General features: G+C 45.6%; 1 protein-coding gene across 3 annotated transcripts in view; it reads left to right on the forward strand.

Annotated features, from left to right (window-relative positions):
• SPTBN5 (spectrin beta, non-erythrocytic 5) overlaps nucleotides 1-27,888 on the forward strand; it is a 436,876-nt gene that overhangs the window by 295,043 nt on the left and 113,945 nt on the right. For all 3 annotated transcript variants that reach the window (XM_069732520.1, XM_069732522.1, XM_069732521.1), the window contains exons 36-41: nucleotides 2,142-2,330; nucleotides 15,260-15,415; nucleotides 15,498-15,689; nucleotides 15,775-15,870; nucleotides 16,328-16,446; nucleotides 18,810-18,924. In XM_069732520.1, the coding sequence (XP_069588621.1) occupies nucleotides 2,142-2,330; nucleotides 15,260-15,415; nucleotides 15,498-15,689; nucleotides 15,775-15,870; nucleotides 16,328-16,446; nucleotides 18,810-18,924 (867 nt within the window). The remainder of the gene's footprint in view (nucleotides 1-2,141; nucleotides 2,331-15,259; nucleotides 15,416-15,497; nucleotides 15,690-15,774; nucleotides 15,871-16,327; nucleotides 16,447-18,809; nucleotides 18,925-27,888) is intronic.

Raw genomic sequence — 27,888 nt, forward strand, 5'->3', positions numbered from 1 at the left:
TGCATATTTCATGCTACTACTGTTTATGTGGTCCCTTATCTAAAAGCCATGGGTCTGTTCATTGTATCTATGTCTTTTATCTGAGATAACAAATTCAACAGTTGCAACCAATCACAATATGGAGCTGTTTGCCGCACATCATAAATGGATCTTAATCATAAATTTCCTCTTAGCGTCTCCCATTCCCATATTCCCTCCTCATCCTGCCCTCGCTTTCAGTATCCCTCAAGGCTCCATCTTGGGACCTTTACTCTTCTCCATCTATACTTTTGGCTTAGCACAACTTATAAAGTCCCATGGCTTCCTATACCACTTCTATGCTGATGACACTCAAATCTACCTCTCTGGCCCAGATGTCACCTCTCTGCTGTCCAGAATCCCAATGTGTCTAACAGCCATACCTCCTTCTTCTCATCACACTTCCTAAAGCTCAGTGTAGACAAAACTGAACTCATCATCTTTCCTCCATCTCACCCATCTCGCCAACTTGATCTGTCTATCCCAATACATGACATCACGCTTTCCTCTGTACCAGAAACTACTTCAGAGTAATCCTCGTCTCTGCTCTGTCCTTCAAACCACACATCCAAGCTCTTGTCCCCTACTGCCACCTCCAACTCAAAAATATTTCCAGAATTTGTCCTTTCCTCAACCCTGAATCTACTAACATATTAATGCATGCCTTCATCATCTTCCGCCTCGTCTACTGCAACATCCTCCTCTGTGGCCTACCTGCTAACACTCTTGCAGCTCTCCAGTCTGTCCTTAACTCTGCAGCCTGACTAATCAACATCTCTCCTTGCTTCTCCTATGCCTCTCCCCTCTTCAAATCCCTTCATTGGTTCCCAAAGGTATTCAGTTCAAACTACTGACATTGACCTCCAAGGCCAACCACAATCTGTCTCCTCCACTGTGCTCACAGCCAGTGCAGGAAGCAGAGCGCCGGGGACAGACAGCAAAAGGTAAGTATGTAGTGTTTGTTTTTTTTAACGTTTATGCTGGTAACCAGGGTAAACATCGGGTTACTAAGCGCGGCCCTGCGCTTAGTAACCCGATGTTTACCCTGGTTACCAGTGAAGACATCGCTGGATCGGTGTCACACACGCCGATCCAGCGATGTCAGTGGGAAGTCCAGCGACGAAATAAAGTTCTGGACTTTACTCAGCGACCAACGATCTCCCAGCAGGGGCCTGATCGTTGGTCGCTGTCACACATAACGATTTCCTTAACGATATCGTTGCTACGTCACAAAAAGCAACGATATCGTTAACGATATCGTTATGTGTGAAGGTACCTTAAGACCCTGATTCCAGGAATGCGTGACTTGCTTGTTTGCATGCTGTCATTTTGTTACAATCAGTTTTCACTGCTGCAGATCTAACAGAGCTCAGAATGCTGAGCTGTGTATAACCCCGCCCACACCACTGATTGACAGCTTTCTGTGTACACTGTGCATTGACAGAAAGCTGCCAATCGGTGGTGGGGGCGGGGTTACACAGCAGTTGACTAAGAGGGTGGAGACACCTAGTCCTGTAATGATAATCTCCTGCAGATAAAGCACTGGTTTTATCGAAACAGCAAAACACAGCCCAGTAGAGGACACCGTGCTCAGTACATGGTAAGCAGCCGCTGTAAGCACACCCCCGGGAATTTGATTGACAACTTTCAGTGCAGTGCATCTGTGCAGAGCAAGGTTCCAGGGTATGCTTACAGCCGCTGCCCACGGTGTATTGAGCAGTTACTGAAAACCTTCTGGAACGCCTCTATGACTGAAAGCCGGTAAAATTAATTTCCTCTTGGTAGTCGCACTTTCAGTGTGGTGGCCAAACACGCTGTTAACTTGCAGCTTAATGCTAAATCTGCAGGTTAATAGTACTTGTGCACATGACAGGTTCCCGTTTAGCGAGTCCCTGCCATGTTTTGCTTTCCCTGCATCACCACTTTAGGAAATATAGAATTTTCACTAAAATATGATATGTTAAAAAAAATTCTAAACTTTTTAATTTATGAAAAAAAGTCCAGCCTGGTAATTATTTTATTCAGTGGTATCAGGAAACTGATACTTCTGACACACGAGAAATCCGGTATACAATGTATAATGTGGTGTTCTATGTGAATCTGACTAATGTTGCATTTTTCAGGTGACGTCTTTACAAGATCAAGCCAGCAAACTTCTAGAAGACAACAAAAGATTGGAGACTAGACAGGTCCAATACAAACTGAACGCGGTCATAGACCGGAGGAATAAGGTGAAGGCTCTCAGTCAGGCCAGACAGCAAGCGTTAACTACAGCCCTCCTACTGGCTCTATTCAACCAGAACCTAACAGAGGTAATACCCTGCATTTTTGGGATTTGTTTTCCTTCCATATGTCTCTATTTTCATGGCATGACTTTTCTTCATCTGTTTTGGTTGAGAAATTCCTTTATGTATAACTATTTTCTTCTGTTGTAGGATACCGTTTCCTCTATGTTCAGTGACTCACATTAACTAAAATCCAATGAGTTGACATCCATATGTCCTAATAGGATTTTCTTTAGACAGCCCCTTAAAGCGACCCATCACTTCACAATAAAGGCATAGTTAAAATACCTGGTGCCCTCCTTTTTCATTCCTTCTGGCACTGTGTTTCTGATTCCTTGTCTAACTAACCCTTATGTGCTCTAGAAGTCTGAAACACTCCCCCCTACACCGAAATGGATCGACCCAGTGCATGGGGAGTGTCTCAGACTTCCAGAGCACAGCGTGCATAAAGAGAGGACTGGGAATTAGAGGAATCATGCCAAAAAATAAAAAGGAGGGTACCAGGTATTTTATCCAGTAGTACTCATTATTGTGATTTTTTTTTTTATTTTGCTAGGATGATTTCATGTAGATGACTTTTGTATTCACTCAGGTTTGTGTGTCAGCGGTATTGCTGAAATGTCCAGGCAAGTTTATTTAAAACTACATATACCCCTCAGGCAAGCAAACAAAAGAACAGCCTTTTCTGGCACAGAGTGAAAACACAAAGTAAAAAGTCCATACCACATATAGTGTGTCCACCCGCTCAGGAATGTGTCTGGTTCTTTTAGCCTTAGCACAGACCAACACACAGGAAAGCCGCACATCTCCAGGTCCAGGCACTAAATGAGACACTCCGTCTCCATTTTATCTGCCAAACCACACCCTATTCTTTTTCATGCTCATTTCCATGTCACACTTAAATGTTTCAGATCACCAAACAATTTTTAATATTTGACAAAGATAACACAAGTAAGCACAAAATGCAGTTTATAAATGAAGGTCTTTATTATTAAGGGAAAAATAAATCCAGACCCACAGGGCTCTGTGTGAAAAAGCAATTGTCCCTCACACACCCAAAACATAAATTAACTGTCGTTTATCACTTCTTTGGGAAGCTGAGTTCAAATTCCCTATCCACACTCATGCCTGATTACTGCCACACCTGTTCTCAATCAAGAAATCACATTGAATAGGACCTGCCTGACAAAGTGAAATAGCCCCAAAAATCCTCAAAAGCTAGACATCATGCCGCGATCCAAAGAAATTCTGGAACAAATGAGAAACAGAGTAATTGATATCTATCAGTCTTGAAAAGGTTATAGAGCCATTTCTAAAGCTTTGGGATTCCAGCAAACCATAGTGAAAACCATTATCCACAAATGGCCAAAACATGAAACAGTGGTGAATCTTCCTGGCCAGCTGACCAAAATTACCCCAAGAGCGCAGCGACAACTCATCCAAGAGGTCACAAAAGACCCAACATCCAAAGAACCGCAGGTCTCACTTGCCTCAATTAAGGTCATTGTTCATGACCCTACCATAAGAAAGCAATAAGAACAAATGACTCTTCTCAGTTTTGCCAGAAAATATCTTGATGATCCCTAAGACTTTTGGGAGAATACTCTGTGGACTGATGAGACAAAAATTGAACTTTTTGAAAGGTTTATTTCCCATTACATCTGATGTAGAAGTAATACAGCATTTCAGAAAAGGAATACCATACCAACAGTAAAATATGGTGGTGGTAGTGTGATGGTCTGGGGCTGTTTTGCTGCTTCAGGACCTGGAAGTCTTGCTGTGGTTAATAGAACCATGAATTCTTCTGTCTACCAAAAAATCCTGAGGGAGAATGTCCTGCCATCTGTTTGTGACCTCAAGTTGAAGTGCACTTGGGTTATGCAGCAGGACAATGATCCAAAACACACCAGCAAGTCCATCACTGAAAGGCTTAAGAAAAACAAAATGAAGACTTTGGAGTGGCCTTGTCACAGTACTGATCTTATCAGATTGAGATGCTGTGGCGTTACCTTAAAAAGGTGGTTCATGCTCTGAAACCCTTCAATGTGGCTGAATTACAACAATTCTGCAAAGACAAGTGGGTCAAAATTCCTACATAGCGTTTAAAAGAGTCATTGCCACTTATCACAAATGCTTGATTGCAGTTGTTCCTGCTAACGGTGGCCCAACCAGTTATTAGGTTTAGGGGCAATCACTTTTTAACATGGCCCTGTAGGTTTGGATTTCTTTTCCCCTTAATAGTAAAGACCTTCATTTACAAACTGCATTTTGTGTTTACTTGCGTTATCTTTGCCTAATATTTTCATTTGTTTGGTATTTCGGCTGAAACATTTAATATAATATAATATAACACTGGGAGCGTCACTCTGTCCCACCAATTTATAGACTGCGCAAGCGGAAATGCCTGTGCAGTCTGGACCCCACAGAGTGATGCAGCCCAGAGGAGATTGCGGTATGCGTAAGCACTGAACGCATACCGCGATCTCCGACGAAGAAGCAGGGACGTGCCTGGAGGGTGAGTATGCTATATTCACCTGTCCCCCGTTCCACTGCTGTGCACCGCCGTCTTTCCCGTTCTCTGCCTGTGACGTTCAGGTCAGAGGGCGCGATGACGTGATTAGTACACGCCGGCGCCACCCTCTGACTGAACAGTCACAGCCAGAGCACCCGGAAGAAGGAGCGGCGCGGTGCGCTGCGGTGGAACGGGGGACAGATGAATATAGCAAGTGTCGGGGGCCTGAGCCAGCGGCGGTATCGACACCTGACCCCCATAGCACGCCGATGTCCCCGCCTGCTTAGGCCCCCGGCACTTGGCGCCCACCGACGATAGGTGAGTATGTTTTTTTTTTATATCGCAGCAGCATATGGGGCATATAATACTATGGAGCATCTTATGGGGGCCATCAACCTTTATGGAGCAGCATACTGGGCATATACTATGGAGCATCTTGTGGGGGCCATCAACCTTTATGGAGCAGCGTACAGGACATATGCATGGGAGCAGCACATTACACAATGGGGACGCAGGATGGGAGCAGCACATGACAGAATGGGGGTGCAGGATGGGAGCAGCACATGGTAGAATGGGGGCGCCGGATGGGAGCAGCACATGACAGAACGGAGGGGCAGGATGGGAGCAGCACATGACAGGATGGGGGCGCAGGATGGAAGCAGCACATGACAGAATGGGGGCACAGGATGGGAGCAGCACATGACAGCATGGGGGTGCAGGATGGGAACAGCACATGACAGAACAGGGGCGCAGGATGGGAACAGCATACGAAAAAGGGGGTGCAGGATGGGAGCAGCACATGACAAAACTTGGGTGCAGAATACGAGCAGCACATGAAAACAGGGGCGCAGGATGGGAGCAGCACATGACGGAACTGGGGTGCAGGATGGGAGCAGCACATGAAAACGGGCGCAGGATGGGTGCAGCACATGACAGAACTGGGGCGCAGGATGGGAGCAGCACATGACAGAATGGGGGCGCAGCATGGGAGCACCGCATGGCAGGATTGGGGCGCAGGATGGGAGTAGCACATGACAGAATGGGGCGCAGGATGGGAGCTGCACATGACAGAATGGGGGCACAGGATGGGAGGAGTACATGACAGAATGGGGACGCAGGATGGGAGCAGCACATGACAGAACTGGGGTGCAGGATGGGAGCAGCACATGAAAACAGGGGTGCAGGATGGGAGCAGCACATGACAGAACTGGGGCGCAGGATGGGAGCAGCACATGACAGAACGGGGGCGCAGGATGGGAGCACCACATGACAGGATTGGAGCGCAGGATGGGAGTAGCACATGACAGAATGGGGGCGCAGGATGGGAGCAACACATGACAGAATGGGGACGCAGGATGGGAGCAGCACATGACAGAATGGGGGCGCAGGATGAGAGCAGCACATGACAGGATGGGAGCAGCACATGACAGGATGGGGGTCCAGGATGGGAGCACCACATGACAGAATGGGGGCGCAGGATGGGAGCAGCTCATGACAGCATGGGGGTGCAGGATGGGAGCACCACATGACAGGATGGAGGCGCAGGATTGGAGCAGCACATGACACGATTGGGGTGCAGGATGGGAGCAGCACATGACAGCATGGGGGTGCAGGATGAGGAGCACCACTTGACAGGATGGGGGCGCAGGATGGGAGCAGCACATGAAAGGATGGGGGTGCAGGATAGGAGCAGCACATACTAGATTGGGGGTGCAGGATGGGAGCAGCAAATGACAGCATGGGGGTGCAGGATAGGAGCATTACATGACAGGATGGGGGCGCAGGATGGGAGCAGCACATGACAGAATGGGGCGCAGGATGGGAGCATCACATGACAGAACGGGGGTGCAGGATGGGAGCACCACGTGACACAATGGGGACGCAGGATGATAGCAGCACATGACAGCATGGGGGTGCAGGATGGGAGCACCACATGACAGGATGGGGGCGCAGGATGAGAGCAGTACATGACAGGATGGAGGCGCAGGATTGGAGCAGCACATGACACGATTGGGGTGCAGGATGGCAGCAGCACATGACAGCATGGGGGTGCAGGATGAGGAGCACCACTTGACAGGATGGGGCGCAGGATGGGAGCATCACATGAAAGGATGGGGGTGCAGGATAGGAGCAGCACATACTAGAATGGGGGTGCAGGATGGGAGCAGCAAATGACAGCATGGGGGTGCAGGATAGGAGCACTACATGACAGGATGGGGGCGCAGGATTGGAGCAGCACATGACAGAATGGAGGCCCAGGATGGGAGCATCACATGACAGAATGGGGGTGCAGGATGGGAGCACCACGTGACACAATGGGGACGCAGGATGAGAGCAGCACATGACAGCATGGGGTGCAGGATGGGAGCACTACATGACAGGATGGGGGCGCAGGATGGGAGCACCACATGACAGGATGGGGGCGCAGGATGGGAGCATCACATGACAGAACGGGGGAAGAGGATGGGAGCAGCACATGACAGCATGGGGTGCAGGATGGGAGCACTACATGACAGGATGGGGGCGCAGGATGGGAGCACATGACAGGATGAGAGCTCAGGAAGAGAGTAGCACATGGCAGGATGTGAGCAGCACATGACAGGAAGGGGGCACAGGATGGGAGCAGCACATGACAGCATGGGGTGCATGATGGGAGCACCACATGACAGAACAGGGGCGCAAGATGAGAGCAGCACATGATAGCATGGGGGTGCAGGATGGGAGCGCCACATGACAGGATGGGGGTGCAGGATGAGAGCGCCACATGACAGGATGGGGGCGCAGGATGGGAGCAGCACATGATAGAATGGGGGCACAGGATGGGAGCAGCACATGACAGGATGGGGTGCAGGTTGGGAGCACCACGTGACACAATGGGGGCGCAGGATGAGAGCAGCACATGACAGCATGGGGGTGCAGTATAGGAGCACCACATGACAGAATTGGGGCGCAGGATGAGAGCAGCACATAACAGGATGGAGGCGCAGGATTGGAGCACCACATGACAGGATGGGGGCGCAGAATGAGAGCAGTACATGATAGGATGGAGGCGCAGGATTGGAGCAGCACATGACACGATTGGGGTGCAGGATGGCAGCAGCACATGACAGCATGGGTGTGCAGGATGAGGAGCACCACTTGACAGGATGGGGCGCAGGATGGGAGTAGCACATTAAAGGATGGGGTGCAGGATAGGAGCAGCACATACTAGAATGGGGGTGCAGGATGGGAGCACCACTTGACAGGATGGGGCGCAGGATGGGAGCAGCACATGAAAGGATGGGGGTGCAGGATAGGATCAGCACATACTAGAATGGGGGTGCAGGATGGGAGCAGCAAATGACAGCATGGGGGTGCAGGATAGGAGCACTACATGACAGGATGGGGCGCAGGATGGGAGCAGCACATGACAGAATGGGGGCGCAGGATGGGAGCATCACATGACAGAACGGGGGTGCAGGATGGAAGCACCACGTGACACAATGGGGACGCAGGATGAGAGCAGCACATGATAGCATGGGGTGCAGGATGGGAGCACTACATGACAGGATGGGGGCGCGGGATGGGAACACCACATGACAGGATGGGGGCGCAGGATGGGAGCATCACATGACAGAACGGGGGCAGAGGATGGGAGCAGCACATGACAGCATGGGGTGCAGGATGGGAGCACTACATGACAGGATGGGGGCGCAGGATGGGAGCACCACATGACAGGATGGGGGCGCAGGATGAGAGCACATGACAGGATGAGAGCTCAGGAAGAGAGTAGCACATGGCAGGATGAGAGCAGCATATGAAAGGATGGGGGCACAGGATGGGAGCAGCACATGACAGCATGGGGGTGCATGATGGGAGCATCACATGACAGAACGGGCGCAGGATGAGAGCAGCACATGATAGCATGGGGGTGCAGGATGGGAGCGCCACATGACAGAATAGGGGCGCAGGATGGGAACGCCACATGACAGGATGTGGGCACAGGATGGGAGCAGCACATGATAGAATGGGGCACAGGATGGGAGCAGCACATGACAGGATGGGGGTGCAGGATGGGAGCACCACGTGACACAATGGGGGCGCAGGATGAGAGCAGCACATGACAGCATGGGGGTGCAGGATGGGAGCACATGACATGATGAGGGCTCTGGAACAGAGTAGCACATGGCAGGATGAGAGCAGCACATGACAAGATGGGGGTGCAGGATTGGAGCAGCACATGACACGATTGGGATGCAGGATGGGAGCAGCACATGACAGGATGGGGGTGCAGGATGCGAGCAGCACATGACAGCATGGGGGTGCAGGATAGGAGCACCACATGACAGAAGAGGGGCGCAGGATGAGAGCACCACATGACAGGATGAGTTCGCAGGATGGGAGCACATGACATGATGAGGGCTCTGGAAGAGAGTAGCGCATGGCAGGATGAGAGCAGCACATGACAGGATGGGGGTGCAGGATGGGAGCACCACGTGACACAATGGGGGCGCAGGATGAGAGCAGCACATGACAGCATGGGGGTGCAGGATAGGAGCACCACATGACAGAAGAGGGGCGCAGGATGAGAGCACCACATGACAGGATGAGGGCGCAGGATGGGAGCACATGACATGATGAGGGCTCTGGAAGAGAGTAGCACATGGCAGGATGAGAGCAGCACATGACAGGATGGAAGCCCAGGATTGGAGCAGCACATGACACGATTGGGGTGCAGGATGGGAGCAGCACATGACAGGATGGGGGTGCAGGATGAGAGTAGCACATGACAGGATGGGGCGCAGGATAGGAGCAGAACATACTAGAATGGGGGTGCAGGATGGGAGCAGCAAATGACAGCATGGGGGCACAGGATGGGAGCAGCACATGCAGAATGGGGGTGCAGGATGGGAGCACCACGTGACACAGTGGGGCGCAGGATGAGAGCAGCACATGACAGCATGAGGGTGCAGGATGGGAGCACCACATGACAGAATAGGTATATCATAGAAATAAGGCGCACAACCATAGAGAATATATGATAGCAGGGAGGTGCAAAAAGGCCGGTAGTAAACAACAATATGAAAAAAAGAAGAGAGAAAAAAGGAATACCGTAACGCCTGCACACTACACCACACAATTAAGAAAAAATACAAATTTTATTTGGTACACAGACAAGAATAAAACATAATTAAAATACATAGGCACCCTAACACAGCACCCCCAACATATAAACTCTAATAAAGATAAAGTGCTAGTGGAAGTAAATACAAAATGTCAAGCCTTATAATGGTATATAGGCACATACAGATATATACATATAATGACCTCCAGATGCACCAAAAACCCAAGAATTATAAACCTCTGAGTGGTTGCACAAATAGACCTGCAATGCAGAAATATCACCAAACAGTCACCACATAGGTTCAGCATATGTACATACTAACATCTCAGCCATACCCCAAAAAGTATATAAACCATGAAAAAAGCCACAACCTGTGTGGAAAAAACACACACAGGTCAGGATATACAGGGTAAGAAAATGCGCTGAGCCGACCACCATGAATGGGTGGGGAAAAAAGCAAGATGGAAATGCCGGGACTGACAGGCCAAAGTGCAATGCAAAAACCACCCAGGGGGGGGGGGGGTAAAAAACAAAGAAAAGGGGGGAGGGTAATGATGGAATACCGGGAAGGGTGCCGCTAGACCGACCCCACGCGTATCACCGTAACTCGTGCGGCTTCGTTAGGGGAAGTGTATGTCTAGGCCACCAAATGAGTAATATATACCTGAAGGGGTGATTAGCAAAGCGATGCAGGAGCGGTGGGCTGGGAACCGGAAGGACGGCCAGCAGATCCGGAACTGGAGTGAAGTCCCACGTAATGGTAGTGCGCATGGGCACACAGACTACAAAGCACACGGCGCCTGCGCAGATGGACGCAACCGACGAGCAGTCCACCATATAAGTAACAGGATAGAGCGTGGGTAAAGTAACCCGCAGCAAGAGAGCGCATGCGCAAAATAGAGCGCAGATGTCCGGCCCTGCTAGTAAGTGCAGGGAAACCGGCGCCTGCGCCAAGCACAAACCAGCAACACAGGCGATCAGCTGTACACAAAACAGCATAATAAGTGAGAAGCCTACCCCATAAAATGAGACCGTAGACAAACAAATGCGCAATAACAAGGCCTTCTTGGATAGAAAGGGTAAAAGGTATACCAGCGCAGACAAAGCTCCCGGGAGACAAAACATATGAACATAAAGACAATAAGAAAGACGAGACAGATACAATAAAAACATATAACACCCAGAGCCACCAATGTGCCACCCACAAATACAAGACAAGCCATAGCACCTAATAGCAGAAAAAATAATGAATGTATTATAAAGATAATAAAGAGAAAGAATGTATATACAATTGTATATTTTTGCATTGATTGAACCCAATGGTCCATAATTATGAGCAGTAACTGTAATTATGAACATGCAAAAAAATAATAATAAAGTACAGTTCAAAATTTATTTATTCACATATAGTATAATACATATTTCATATGTCAACCAGAAGGATAATATATACATTTTGTCCACACCAACCCTTAGACTGTATGAAAAGAGGGGAGGAGAAATTCAACATAGGAAAAACCTATATACATATTGAATGCCGAAGCCATAGGCGTCTAATAGAGATCTAAGGTGCATTGGTAGTGCCAAATATAGAAAAGTATTGCACCTTACGTCCACGGAATAGGAGGTCTATAAACCATACACAGACGGCCATATAGAACCAAATATAAAAGAAGCTTACAATTTAGTGACAAACAAATGACACCATATATTGCACTGAACATCCAAAGGAATGAAAAGGTCTAAAGCGCATGTAGGAACAGTCCTCTAGATCCAAATAAAGAAGAAGCATACATATATAGATCCTAACAATTGCTGACAAAATTGGGCCATATTGAGAGAACAGTACAGAACAAAATAATTATTGACACCACAAACTTAAAAAAAGAGAGAACAAGGAACATCCAAGTCCCAGCATGAGGTCCGTTCTGAAGAGCCACATGGTAAATCCAAGGTCCACTCCACAGGTAGTACAAAGAGTCCAGTGGAAAACACTGTAGGAACATCCATCTTGAACAAGAAATAGAGCCTAAAATTCAGGAAAAAGTGGACAAAAGAGGAGAATAAGTCCAAATAAACACAAAAGCTCAATATAAAAAAGAAGAAGAATATATGGAGGAAACCACCCTAACCTAAAAAACCAGTAAATAGTAACTCCTCATTCAGGCCCATGGGAGTGATAGTATTAAGATTGAATATCAACGGGACTCAGAGCGTAAAAGTAATTTCTTAGGGCACCCCCCTCTATTGGACAGAAAAACTTTTTCCAACCCCATCACCCATGTACCATTGATTCTGCATGAGTGGTGAGTGAGGTAATGAGATGCCACTGAGGTAAGCAATTTACCCTTTGACTGATCCACTGAGGCTAGATTGATAGTCGAGAAATGTTTTTGTATTCGTCGTCGAAGCTCCTGGGACGTCTGCCCTACATACACCAGACGACATGGACATATGAGGGCGTAGATGACACAGTTCGATTTGCAATTGATGTAATTCCTCAGTCTGTGTTTAGTCCCATCCCTAAGATTGACAAAAAAGTCCCTGTTAGTGCCCATAAAAAATATACAATTGTATATACATTCTTTCTCTTTATTATCTTTATAATACATTCATTATTTTTTCTGCTATTAGGTGCTATGGCTTGTCTTGTATTTGTGGGTGGCACATTGGTGGCTCTGGGTGTTATATGTTTTTATTGTATCTGTCTCGTCTTTCTTATTGTCTTTATGTTCATATGTTTTGTCTCCCGGGAGCTTTGTCTGCGCTGGTATACCTTTTACCCTTTCTATCCAAGAAGGCCTTGTTATTGCGCATTTTTTTGTCTACGGTCTCATTTTATGGGGTAGGCTTCTCACTTATTATGCTGTTTTGTGTACAGCTGATCGCCTGTGTTGCTGGTTTGTGCTTGGCGCAGGCGCCGGTTTCCCTGCACTTACTAGCAGGGCCGGACATCTGCGCTCTATTTTGCGCATGCGCTCTCTTGCTGCGGGTTACTTTACCCACGCTCTATCCTGTTACTTATATGGTGGACTGCTCGTCGGTTGCGTCCATCTGCGCAGGCGCCGTGTGCTTTGTAGTCTGTGTGCCCATGCGCACTACCATTACGTGGGACTTCACTCCAGTTCCGGATCTGCTGGCCGTCCTTCCGGTTCCCAGCCCACCGCTCCTGCATCGCTTTGCTAATCACCCCTTCAGGTATATATTACTCATTTGGTAGCCTAGACATACACTTCCCCTGACGAAGCCGCACGAGTTACGGTGATACGCGTGGGGTCGGTCTAGCGGCACCCTTCCCGGTATTCCATCATTACCCTCCCCCCTTTTCTTTGTTTTTTACCCCCCCCCGGGTGGTTTTTGCATTGCACTTTGGCCTGTCAGTCCCGGCATTTCCATCTTGCTTTTTTCCCCACCCATTCATGGTGGTCGGCTCAGCGCATTTTCTTACCCTGTATATCCTGACCTGTGTGTGTTTTTTCCACACAGGTTGTGGCTTTTTTCATGGTTTATATACTTTTTGGGGTATGGCTGAGATGTTAGTATGTACATATGCTGAACCTATGTGGTGACTGTTTGGCGATATTTCTGCATTGCAGGTCTATTTGTGCACCCACTCAGTGGTTTATAATTCTTGGGTTTTTGGTGCATCTGGAGGTCATTATATGTATATATCTGTATGTGCCTATATACCATTATAAGGCTTGACATTTTGTATTTACTTCCACTAGCACTTTATCTTTATTAGAGTTTATATGTTGGGGGTGCTGTGTTAGGGTGCCTATGTATTTTAATTATGTTTTATTCTTGTCTGTGTACCAAATAAAATTTGTATTTTTTCTTAATTGTGTGGTGTAGTGTGCAGGCGTTACGGTAGTCCTTTTTTCTCTCTTCTTTTTTTCACATGACAGAATAGGGACGCAGGATGAGAGCAACACATGACAGCATGGGGGTGCAGGATGGGAGCACCACATGGCAGAATGGGGGCACAGGATGGGAGCAGCATATGACAGCATGGGGGTGCAGGATGGGAGCACCACATGACAGGATGGGGGAGAAGGATGGGAGCACCACATGACAGGATGGGGGCACATGACAGGATGAGAGCTCAGGAAGAGAGTAGCACATGGCAGGATGAGAGCAGCCATGACAGGATGGGGGTGCAGGATGAGAGCAGCACATGAAAGGATGGGGGTGCAGGATGGGAGCAGCACATGACAGCATGGGAGTGCAGGATGGGAGCACCACATGACAGGATGGGGGCACAGGATGGGAGCACATGACAGGATGAGGGCTCAGGAAGAGAGTAGCACATGGCAGGATGACAAGATTGGGGCGCAGGATGAGGAGCATCACATGACAGGATGAGGATGCAGGATGGGAGCAGCACATGATAGCTTGGGGGTGCAGGATGAGGAGCACCACATGACAGGATTGGGGTGCAGGATGGGAGCACATGACAGGATGAGGGCTCAGGAAGAGAGTAGCACATGACAGGATGTGAGCGCAAGATCGTAGCCGCACATGACAAGATTAGGGCGCAGGATGGAAGCACCACATACCAGGATGGAGACCATATACCTATATAAATGCTCGCCACCCGGGTGTAGAACGGGTTCAATAGCTAGTATATATATATAAATGTACAGTATATATAAATGTACAGTATATATACATAAAAAAATTAAGATGTTTAATTGCAGGTTAACAAGAGAGTGAAATTTTTGGTTGTTTTTACAAGTTAAAAAAGCAACTCTTAAATGGGTTGTACATTACTGATATTGATGACCTATCTTATCAACACAGTAGTGAACAACCCCTTTAATCGTTTCCCTGTCTGTTTCCAAAGCCTTAGTCAGTTTACTTCAATGAAATGAGGCCTCTTTTCTTTTTAGGATGGGAATAATGACCAGAAAATGTTTATGGGATTGTCTGGTACTTTAATATTGATGGTCTACCTTTAGGATAGGTCATTAATACCATATCAACGGGAGTTCAACATCCGGCACCCCTGACCAGTTATTCCCAATACCATGAGTGACCGGATGTGCTGAATACATCTCCGTTAATTGCATAGTGGCCACGGATAGGTACTGCACATCCACCTTAATTCAGATCAATAGGGGTGGAAATGCAGCACCCCTCTGCAGCCACTATGTAGTTGACGGCTTTACTAAGTACATCCGATCACCCGCAACATTGGGAGCGGCTGATTGGGGGAGCCAGGTATCACATTGCCACCTATTGTAAGGGTAGAACCTCAATATTAAAATAACTGACAACCCCTTTAAGTACTTTTTTATTTTAATATAATGCAAATATAATTATTCATTCCATCCCCAGGCACAATACTGGATTAATGAGCGCATGCAGATGTTGGATGATGACACTCAACAGGGTTCCACCGATATACAAAGCAAACTGAAACTTTTACAGAAACATCAAGTTTTTGAGGCTGAGATTCTTGCCCATGAGAAGACAATCCAAGATGCTACAGAGGTAAGTGAAACACTTAAACACTGGGTGTAGAAATGTCATCTTATGGCTGTAGTAAGGACATACTATTATATTTCATTCACAGATGGGGATGTCTCTGGTGTCTCAGCAACATCCCAAATCCGCTGACATACGTCAGAAAAATCAGACACTGCTAGAAGAGTGGGAAAAACTGAAGAAAGCCGTAGCTGCACGGGGCAAAATGCTGGAGGATAAGCGAGACTTGCTAGAATTTTTGCAGAAGGTCGATCAAGTGGAGGCTTGGATCAGAGATAAGGTAAGTAACTGATCACTAGCTAGTTGATCACTGATGATTCCTAACTTTACACTTGTCTTATTAATATGTATAACTTCCTTTCCAGGAAGTGATGATTAATGTTGGAGATGTAGGAAAAGATTACGAACACTGTCTGCAGCTTACAAAGAAGTTGAATGAGTTCCGTGGAGCAGGATCTGGGGTAAGTTTTCCATTTTGAAGCTTTTTTAATATCACGACCGTCTTGTTTGTATTGTCATCACTGACTTGTCCCCCTCTAATGATGAACCCCGTCTTGGTCTTTACCAGTAATTATTGCCCCTTCCTGAATTAATGCCCTCCGTCTTGGGCCCTTTCCTGGTATGATGTCCCCAATCCATTCTTGATATAAAGTCCTTCATCCTGGACCTCCTCTTAATATGTGTACCATCCTGGGCCCATTGTAGGCGAATAAGGAGTTGGAGTCGTTATACCCCTCTCCTATATGGGCCTGTTGGCGGTTGCACCCTCTGCGACCGCGATCGTTGTTATGCACCTGCCGATCACAGCATTGCTTTCTCTTGATCTATAAATTTAGTCTTGTTGTTTTAAAATGAAAAGACCCATGTGGCACACATGTTCCTTTGCAATAATTATCATTGTTACTGGGAATGTTGTAGGAAGTAACCGTGGATGATGCCCATATAAAAGCGATCAATGCACTTGCCTCCAAGCTGGAGAGACAGAACGTAGAAGAGATAAAGACCGTTGATCAGCGGAAGAAGCAACTGAATGACAAGTAGGTTCCATTGCAGGAATGTATATTTTAGCTTTGCCAGACATTGTAGTTACCCCATACACAAACCCTACAGTGTGCAGATATTGAGTGCCATGACAAATCCAATAACGCCAGATATGAACAAGAGCGGTCATATATGAACTTACAGTCTAAAAGCAATATGAGTCAATAAAAAAATTGGTAAGTGAATGTGAGGCTGCAATTTGTAAAGCGGAAGTTATGTTGGAACAGTCCTTGCAGAAGCCTAAGGCCGGCTTCACACTTGCGAGTTTTACGGATGTAAGAGCGCAGAAACTACGTCCGTAAAACTCGCAAAAAATACGGCACAATTATTCTCTATGCCCCTGCTCCTATCTGCCGTATTAAACTGATCAGTATTATACGGCTTTCTATGGCCGTAGAAAATCGCAGCATGCTGCGTTTGTCACCGTATTGCGCAAATAAAACGTCAATGAAAGTCTATGGAAGCCCCAAAAATACGGATCACACACGGACCAGCAGTGTGACTTGCGAGAAATACGCAGCGGTGTTAGCGAGAAAAGCCGGTAATTAATTGCGGTGTACAGTAAAATCACACTGACAGCTTACAATAGAATAGGTAGAATAAATGTGTACACATGGAATAGGTATATATATATATATATATATATATATATATGTCAGTGAGACACATATATGTATATATATTAATATTTCTTCCAGCGCTAGACAGCTTTGAAGCCGGTAATTCAATTACCGGCTTTTGCTTTCTCCTTCCTAAAGGTACCTTCACACATAACGATATTGTTAACGATATCGTTGCTTTTTGTGACGTAGCAACGATATCGTTAATAAAATCGTTATGTGTGACAGCGACCAACGATCAGGCCCCTGCTGGGAGATCGTTGGTCGCTGAACAAAGTCCAGAACTTTATTTCGTCGCTGGATCTCCCGTGGACATCGCTGGATCGGCGTGTGTGACACCGATCCAGCGATGTCTTCACTGGTAACCAGGGTAAACATCGGGTAACTAAGCGCAGGGCCGCGCTTAGTAACCCGATGTTTACCCTGGTTACCATCCTAAAAGTAAAAAAAACAAACACTACATACTTACCTACAGCCGTCTGTCCTCCAGCGCTGTGCTCTGCACTCCTCCTGTACTGGCTGTGAGCGTCGGTCAGCCGGAAAGCAGAGCGGTGACGTCACCGCTCTGCTTTCCGGCCGCTGTGCTCACACAGACAGTACAGGAGGAGTGCAGAGCACAGCGCTGGAGGACAGAAAGCGGTAGGTAAGTATGTACTGTTTGTTTTTTTTACTTTTAGGATGGTAACCAGGGTAAACATTGGGTTACTAAGCGCGGCCCTGTGCTTAGTTACCCGATGTTTACCCTGGTTACCGGCATCGTTGGTCGCTGGAGAGCGGTCTGTGTGACAGCTCTCCAGCGACCAAACAGCGACGCTGCAGTGATCCGGATTGTTGTCGGTATCGCTGCAGCGTCGCTTAATGTGAAGGGGCCTTTAAACCCGACATGATATGAGACCTGGTTTACATACAGGTAATGCTGCTACAGTGAGGTTTAAAAGTTTGTGACCCATTAACAATTTTCCGTATTTTTGCCTAAATTTGACCTAAAATTGTATCAGCTTTACACAAATGTTCTTAAAGTAGATAAAGGGAACCAAATAAAACAAATGAGTAAAAAAAAATTTGCCTGATGAAGAGACCTGTGTAGTCTCGAAACTTGCAATTTGTTACCATCTTTTCAGTTAGCCATTAAAAGGTATCAACCACTGAGGACTCTCAATTCTAAATATTAAAAAAAAAAATGAAACTTTGTCTTGTGATATTGAATCGTTATCCTAATTTAAAAATTGCAAAGTCTAATATTTTTGATGCACTTGTTTGATTTTATTCACTTTATCTACTTTTAGGAATTGAGTGAAAATTTGAAATATTTAGATCAAATTTATACGGAAATATAAAAAATTTTGAACAGGTTCACAAACTTTCAAATACTACTGTACCCTCAATGATGCCCAGAATAAAGTAATTAGAGCATACATGGAGTATAGCACATTTTCTGTGGGCATGCTCTTGGCCACCCATTACATCACAGTTGTGTTCATTAAAGGGGGCACTTCCTTGCACAGCGGGGGTCCAGAAGCACTGCTGTAAACTTGGTCTACTTAATTTTTGGGGGTTTTCATGAGTCCACAAGGTTGGATTCTCACCACTCAGACTAATATGATATATCCTAGCTATATTCCATACTATAAGATGTGGACACCCATTAAGTCAATGTTCAACTTTGCAAGGACTAAAGTTCCTTTCAAACATGTATATGATATATTAACTTGGTTACTGTGATTTTTTTTCCCCCATAGGTGGAATAGCTTCCATGGTGATCTAAAGAAATATCGTATGGCTTTGGAGGCAGCACTGGAGATTCATGCCTTCATTCGTGAAATTGACAACATCAATGAGAGAATGAGTGAAAAGGTAGAGGAAAAGCTGAAGAGTGAGGCTAAGGGGTAATGCAGACAACTGTATTTTCGAACCAAGTACGATCCGACCAAAACATCGGATCTCACTTGGACCAATGTTATTCTATGGGGCTGTGCCCAGATCTAATTTTTTCCTCGAACTGAATCTGTCCAAGGAAAAACTCACAGCATGCACAGCTTACATCCGTAAATCATATCGCTCTTGGCCATGCAGGCAATTAACATCGAGTGGGGTCCGATTTTCAAAGAATGGAGAAGATGGAGACTTTTTTTTCCTCATTCAAGAAAATCAGGTCGGGGTGTGGTGGGAGTGTGGTCGGGGTGAGGCCGGGGTGAGACAGGTGTGTGGCCAGTATAATCAGGCCAATTTTCTTGGATGACCGTAGCCTAATAATGAGCAGAAAAAAATGACATCTTCTAACTAATGGATGTGTGAACACATCCATTAATTCTTCAGAGCAGTTGTATGATCTGCTGTATAACAGAAAGATCTTTTTTTTTTCTCCCTATTTTGCTGATAATTGGTATAATGACATTTCACCACCAGAAATGTTTATTGAAAAAGGGGGGGGAACATACGTCAGCTCACCCAAAATTAAATTTATTGAAAAATCTTAAAATACACAAAGAACAGCATAATAGTCACAGTCATAAAAGGGGAAGTTCACACTGGCAGATGCGTTTCAAACCCCAAGGTCTTTAGTCATTGCATGGGATTCCTGGAGCTGGATTTTTTCTAGATTAGAAATGTTTATTGATCTAGTAGTTGTAGTGGAAAAATGTTCTGTAATGAATGTCATTTTTTGTATTAGTCTTAGAGATGTGTATCATGGTGTCTGAACACAGCTAGTTCGGTGAATAAACATGCTATTCAGCTAGATAGGCAACTTAGGAAGCAATGATGAAGCTCAGTTTCCATTTTATGTTCTTGTAATGTTAATCACGCAGAACAGGCTTTCTGCTCCAAAAAAAGCCATCTGCTCCAGACCTCAATAGCTCCTGTCTAACACTGGAGATGTGTTAGTTTCCCAAATTACTTGTTAGGATAAGCAAAAGTTATAGGACCCTTGAGCACAACAGTTATGATATGGCCCCAATTCTTCCTCTTACATGGTCATAACCCTGTGCCCAAAATAATAAGCACCAGACATTTATTTTGGCTCTAAAAGCAGATGATTTGTAGGCAACCTTGGTGTCTTTAGTACCTGCTGTCTGGTTTTCATGAGCATACCATCAACCAGATGTGTCAAGATTTATACTGAACGATTGACGTGAAAGAGTGTAACTAGGAACGCTTGCTTCCTGATAATTCGCTAACAGCGCCCAAAGAAAGATCAAAACACTATTTCATCAGGTGAGATGATTTTTAACCAGGCTTGAAAAAAAATCATTGTACTTGGAAATACATCGTCATGTGTAAATAAGATATGTACTGCCAAGAACAATGGCAGCCTGTATGCACTGAACGATCTATTACTGATAGGATAGAAAATGTGGTCTACCTGTACGCTGGTTATTACACTACTAGATGGTGGCCTGATTCTAACGTATCCACGTAGTATATTGCACAGCCAACGTAGTATATTGCCCAGCCACGTAGTATATTGCCCAACCACGTAGTATATAGCCCAGCCACGTAGTATATTGCCCAACCACGTAGTATATTGCCCAGCCACGTAGTATATTGCCCAGCCACGTAGTATACTGCCCAGCCACGTAGTATATTGCCCAGCCACGTAGTATATTGCCCAGCCACGTAGTATATTGCCCAGCCATGTAGTATATTGCCTATTGCCAGCCACGTAGTATATTGCCCAGTGACGTAGTATATTGCCCAGTGACGTAGTATATTGCCCTGCCATGTAGTATATTGCCCAGTGACGTAGTATATTGCCCAGCCACATAGTATATTGTAAATAAGATATGTACTGCCAAGAACAATGGCAGCCTGTATGCACTGAACGATCTATTACTGATAGGATAGAAAATATGGTCTACCTGTAAGCTGGTTATTACACTACTAGATGGTGGCCCGATTCTAACGCATCGGGTATTCTAGAATATGCATGTCCACGTAGTATATTGCACAGCCAACGTAGTATATTGCACAGCCAACGTAGTATATTGCCTAGCCACGTAGTATATTGCCCAACCACGTAGTATATAGCCCAGCCACGTTGTATATTGCCCAACCACGTAGTATATTGCCCAGCCACGTAGAATATTGCCCAGCCACGTAGTATATTGCCCAGCCACGTAGTATATTGCCCAGTGACGTAGTATATTGCCCAGTGACGTAGTATATTGCCCAGCCACGTAGTATATTGCCCAGCCATGTAGTATATTGCTCAGCCACGTACTATATTGCCCAGTGACATAGTATATTGCACAGCGATGTAGAGTCACCACAGTCACCACAGAGTCACGTAGTATATTGCCCAGCCACGTAGTATATTGGCCAGTCACTTAGTATATTGCCTAGCTACGTAGTATATTGCCCAGCCACGTATGTCACAGGTTAAAAAAAATAAACATATACTCACCTTCCAAGGGAGCCCTTATAGTCATGTCGCCTGTGTGCGGTGCACTCGGCAGCTTCCGGTCCCAGAGTTGGTAGCGCAGGACCCGTGATGATGTCGCGGTCACATGACCATGACGTCATGGCAGGTCCTTCTCGCGCAGGCGCGCAGGACCTGTGATGAAGTCGCGGTCACATGACCGTGACGTCATGGCAGGTCCTTGTCGCATACCATCCTTGCCACCGGAACCTGCCGCTTGCATGGAGCGGTTACCGGAGCGTCGCGAGGAGCGGGAAAGACGGCGGAAGGTGAGTTTATAATGATTTTTTATCTTTTTAATTATTAGTTTTTTTAATTAATAATAATAATAATTTAATAATAATAATAATAATTTTTAATTATTATTTTTAATTATTATTATTATTATTTTTAACATTAGATCCTTTTACTATTGACGCTGCATAGGCAGCATCAATAGTAAAAACTTGGTCACACGGGGTTAATAGTGGCGGTAACGGAGTGAGTTACCTGCGGCATAACGCGGTCCGTTACCGCTGGCATTAACCCTGTGTGAGCGGTGACTGCGGGGAGTATGGAGCGGGCGCTGGGCACTGACTGCAGGGGAGTAGGGAGGGACTAATCGGACTGTGGCCGTTGCTGATTGGTCGCGGCAGCCATTACAGGCAGCTGGCGAGACCAATCAGCGACTTGGATCCAATGACAGACAGAGGCCGTGACCAATGAATATCCGTGACAGAAGGACATACAGACAGAAAGACGGAAGTGACCCTTAGACAATTGCCGTATTTTTCCGACTATAAGACGCACTTTTCCCCAAAAAAAATTGTGAGGAAAATGGGGGGTGCGTCTTATAGTTGGAACGTAGGCTTACCGGCATTGCGGCGGCGATAGAGGTGCGGGGATGATGTGGCGCGGTGACCGGTATGGCGTGAGCAGGGTCCTGTCCACATTTGAGGTGAATCCGTGGCCCGGTATTGAAGGAGAGAAGCAGAGCTGGGTGAGTTACGGTTTTCCCGGTGGTGGCGGCCATCTTCCTGAGGCGCAGATTGAGTTTTCTGCTTCCTCGCACTTCAGGAAAATGGCCGCGGGAGGCCGCGCGTGCGCAGATGGAGATCGCGGCGGCCATTTTCCTGAAGCTGAGTTCGCAGATTGAGATCTCGGCTTCAGGAAAATGGCCGCCGCGATCTCCATCTGCGCACGCGTGGCCTCCCGCGGCCATTTTCCTGAAGCCCTGGGAAGCAAAGTACTGAATCTGCGCACGCGCGGCCTCAGAAAGATGGCCGCCGCCACCGGGAAAACCTATACTCACCCAGCTCTGCTGCTCTCCTTCAATACCGGGCTGTGGATTCACCTCACCAATGTGGACGGGACCCTGCTCACGCCATACCGGTCACCGCGCCACATCATCCCTGCACCTCTGTCGCCGCCACAATGCCGGCATGCCCGCCACCACCGGGAAATCCGTAACTCACCCAGCTCTGCTGATCTCCTTCAATACCGGGCCGCGGATTCAACTCAAATGTGGATGGGACGCTGCTCACGCCATACCGGTCACCGCGCCACATCATACCTGCACCTCTGTCGCCGCCACAATGCCGGTATGCCCGCCGCCAGCGGGAAAACCGTGACTCACCCAGCTCTGCTGCTCTCCTTCAATACTGCCGTGGCGTCACCTCAAATGTGGAAGGGACCCTGGCTGCCGCCACCTGAGGATGTGACAGCACATCTGCCGCCGCCACAGCACTGCCGCAACCTCCCCATGGACACCAGGCCATGGCGTCGCCCACCTAAGCAGGATGGGACCCTGCTCAGGTGCACACCGTTCCGCCCACCGCACCTCAGCATCACCTCACCTCTGCCACCACCATGCCTCCTGTGACCCTGCTCTGCCACTGCCTGCCCTCAGGTAAGAGATCTTAAATTCGGACAATAAGACGGACCCCCATCTTATAAAAAAATCTTTTTATCTGCAATTTTCACCCCAAATTTTGGGTGCATCTTATGGTATGGTGCGTCTTATAGGCCGAAAAATACGGGTATATAGTAGATCACCCATCGGCAAGCAAGTATTTGGTCAGTGGTCGTTTAGCACTGCAGGTCAAGTAGTGTAAACCCACAGTAAAGGCTCATTCAGACGCCATTTTTTGGGTATGAGTGCAATTTCTGCTTTTCATGGATAGCACTCTTACCCATGACAGTCTAAGGAGCTTTTGACTTGTTTGATTTTTCATGAACTGAGTGGTCCGTGCAAAATCGCGAAGACGTGTCCGATATTGATCCAAGTGTCGGATTAAACTCTGGAATGAAAGTCAAGTATATGGGTCACTAAACAAATTAGATGGTTCTCAGATGCCATTTGTGTGCTGTTTGTTTTTCACAGACTGCTATATAGAAATAGATCAACTTTTTTTTTCTTTATCATCCAAGAAAAATTTGTAAAACTCAGACAAAATTCTGATGGTAAAAAGTGTCACACTGACCAAGCTCTGATGAAACTGATAAAACAAAAAACATTGATGAAACGTGGACCAATTTTATCGTATGAGAAAATCATTGACGTCTGAATGCGCTCTAAGAGTAAGGCCTTGTTCAGATGGTATTAGGAACTATCAGGCCAGTGACATCTGCAGCTCCATGGATGATTATAGAAGCTACCTGCTATTGCATCCATTATTCTTGTCTGTAAAATTGACCAGAGTAGTGAATAGTGTGATTTCTTTTATTGATAGTGTGATTTTTTTCATTGTGTCTTTATAGTGTGTTTTTTTCACTGATTTATTTAAAGTGGGATTTCTTTTGTTGATAGTGTGACTTCTTTATAGTGTTATTTCTTTCGATGATAGTGTGACTTCTTTATAGTGTGATTTCTTTCGATGATAGTGTGATTTCTTTATAGTGTGATTTCTTCTTAGTGTGGTTTCTTTCATTGATAGTGTGATTTCTTTATAGTGTTATTTCTTTCGTTGATCGTGTGATTTCTTTATAGTGTGATTTCTTTTATAGTGTGATTTCTTTCATTGATGGTGTGGTTTCTTTATAATGGTTTCTTTATAGTGTGTTTTTTTATAATGTGATTTGTTTGGTTGATAGTGTGATTTCTTTATAGTGTGGTTTCTTTTGTAGTGTAATTTCTTTCGGTGATAGTGTAATGTCTTTATAGTGTGATTTCTTGAGGTGTTAGTGTGATTTGTTTCTTTTGTGGTTTATTATAGTGTGATTTCTTTAGTTGATGGTGTGGTTTCTTTATAGTGTGATTTCATTTGTCAATGGTGTGATTTCTTTATAGCGTGATTTCTTTTGTTGACTAAGCCAGTAAAAGGCGGATTCTTTAGGAGTGCTGGATAGGTAGCCCTATTGAGGGGAGGGCGCACAGTCCCACCGAGGCTCCAGCCGAAAACCTCCGAAGGAGGACAGAAACAGGAAAAGGGTGAAACTCGGTCAAAGGAGCGCCGAAAGGAAACTCTGACACCAGAATGGGGTTTAAGCCACAATGCGTTTCAACGGAAGTACCGTCTTCATCAGGTGAACATTTATTGGTAACAATAAGGATGCAGTATATAAATACAAAACAACCAGTCACAACACTATTGAAATTACATATGCAAATTATTTATATCAACAGTCACATATAACACAGCCTGTCACTGTCACAAAATATGGCCATGAACTTGTATTGAACATATTTGGAAACCTGCAAGGTAAATGCAACGGAATCCCAATAAAAAAAGCAATATAAACAAAGCAATATAAAAAATAATAAAAATGAATAAATAAATAATAAAAAATAAGAATAATGAAGGAAAATGCAAAATAAATAGAAGAAATAAAAACATGTTTATCTGGTCACTTTTTCTATCATAAGATTTAGTCCCTGGGGGGCCAAAGTGCCGAGCTTAAATATCCAAAAGCTTTCTTTGTTTATTAGGATACTAAAATGGTCTGACACAGTGTCGGGTATGTGTTCAATGATTGTTAGTTCCAGAGATTTTAAAATTTTTTTGGTGCATCATTAAAAAAAGCTTAGAGAGTCTATGCAAAAGAAAGCCGTTTCTAATGTTCTGGCGATGTTTATTCAACCTGGCGTGCATGGTTTGTATGGCGCGGCCCACATATTGTAGACCGCAACCACATTCAATCAAGTATATCACATAGGTGGATTGGCAGTTAACATGTGAATTAATTCTAAAAATGGTGCCTGCTGTGTTAGATTTAAATTCCCGTGCCCCGTTCACAATAGAGGTACAACAAAGACGCTTGGCATTTCCACATGCGAAGCAGCCAGAGTTCAAGGGTATCTGGGGGCCTGGGTGAACCGGGCCTTTTACAGTATTACTAGGTGCAATATAGTTGTCAGAGTTTCCTTTCGGCGCTCCTTTGACTGAGTTTCACCCTTTTCCTTCTTTTGTTGACTGGCACTAAGTCTTGAAGTGTACAGTTTGCTGCCTATTTGCTAACATGGGCTTCTACATATACCCTAGTTCTGGTATAGTGTAAAATCGCTTGCATTATGCCTATTTTCAGTCCGTGTGCTGTGTATGCAATTGACAGTACACTAACCAATTTGAACCTACAGTTAGGTCCATATATATTTGGACATAGACAAAAAAATTTTAATTTTGGTTATAGACATTACCACAATGAATTTTAAACAAAACAATTCAGATGCAGTTGAAGTTCAGACTTTCAGCTTTCATTTGAAGATATCCACATTAAAATTGGATGAAGGGTTTGGGAGTTTCAGCTCCTTAACATGTGCCACCGTGTTTTTAAAGGGACCAAAAGTAATTGGACAATTGACTCCAAGGCTATTTCACGGACAGGTGTGTGCAATCCCTTTGTTATGTCATTCTCAATTAAGCAGATAAAAGGCCTGGAGTTGATTTCAGGAGTGGTGCTTGCATTTGGAAGGTTTTTCTGTGAAGTAAACATGCGGTCAAAGGAGCTCTCCATGCAGGTGAAACAAGCCATCCTTAAGCTGCGAAAACAGAAAAAACCCATCCGAGAATTTGCTACAATATTAGGAGTGGCAAAATCTACAGTTTGGTACATCCTGAGAAGGAAAGAAAGCACTGGTGAACTCATCAATGCAAAAAGACCTGGGCGCCCACGGAAGACAACAGTGGTGGATGGTGGCAGAATAATCTCCATAGTGAAGAGAAACCCCTTCACAACAGCCAACCAAGTGAACAACACTCTCCAAGAGGTAGGCATATCAATTTCCAAATCTACCATAAAGAGAAGACTGCATGAAAGTAAATACAGAGGGTTCACTGCACGGTGCAAGCCACTCATAAGCATCAAGAATAAAAAGGCTAGACTGGACTTTGCTAAAAAAAATCTAAAAAAGCCAGCACAGTTCTGGAAGAACATTCTTTGGACAGATGAAACCAAGATCAACCTCTACCAGAATGATGGAAAGAGAAAAGTATGGCGAAGGCGTGGTACAGCTCATGATCCGAAGCATACCACATCATCTGTAAAACACGGCGGAGGCAGTGTGATGGCTTGGGCATGCATGGCTGCCAGTGGCACTGGGTCACTAGTATTTATTGATGATGGGACACAGGACAGAAGCAGACGAATGAATTCTGAGGTATTCAGAGACATACTGTGCGCTCAGATCAAGCCAAATGCAGCCAAACTGATTCATCGTCGTTTCATACTACAGATGGGCAATGACCCAAAACATAAAGCCAAAGCAACCTAAGAGTTTATTAAAGCAAAGAAGTGGAATATTCTTGAATGGCCAAGTCAGTCACCTGATCTCAACCCAATTGAGCATGCATTTCACTTGTTAAAGACTAAACTTCAGACAGGAATGCCCACAAACAAACAGCAACTGAAAACCACCGCAGTGAAGGCCTGGAAAAGCATTAAAAAGGAGGAAACACAGCGTCTGGTGATGTCCATGAGTTCAAGACTTCAGGCAGTCATTGCCAACAAAGGGTTTTCAACCAAGTACTAAAAATGAACATTTTATTTAAAATTATTGAATCTGTCCAATTACTTTTGGTCCCTTTAAAAGCAGGGTGGCATATGTTAAGGAGTTGAAACTCCTAAACCCTTCATCTATTTTTAATTTGGATACCCTCAAATAAAAGCTGAAAGTCTGAACTTTAACTGCATCTGAAATGTTTTGTTTAACATTTATTGTGGTAATGTCTATAACCAAAATTAGAAAAATGTTGTCTCTGTCCAAATATATATAGACCTAGCTGTATGTGCTAGTACACATGAGCAATTTCCCACATGGAATATTCTGGTCTCTCGTAAGGAACAGAATTGTACATGCAATGGCCGGCAGCTCCTGCAACCATTCTCGATGTGTATAGACGCATGGAGCTGTGTACAGATCCAGTCACATTTGCAACTTACGGACCCAATTTGCTTAATATGTATTTCGAATTTGCCCCTTGAAA

The sequence above is a fragment of the Ranitomeya imitator genome, chromosome 1 (genome assembly GCF_032444005.1).
Source record: "Ranitomeya imitator isolate aRanImi1 chromosome 1, aRanImi1.pri, whole genome shotgun sequence".
Lineage (NCBI taxonomy): Eukaryota > Metazoa > Chordata > Amphibia > Anura > Dendrobatidae > Ranitomeya > Ranitomeya imitator.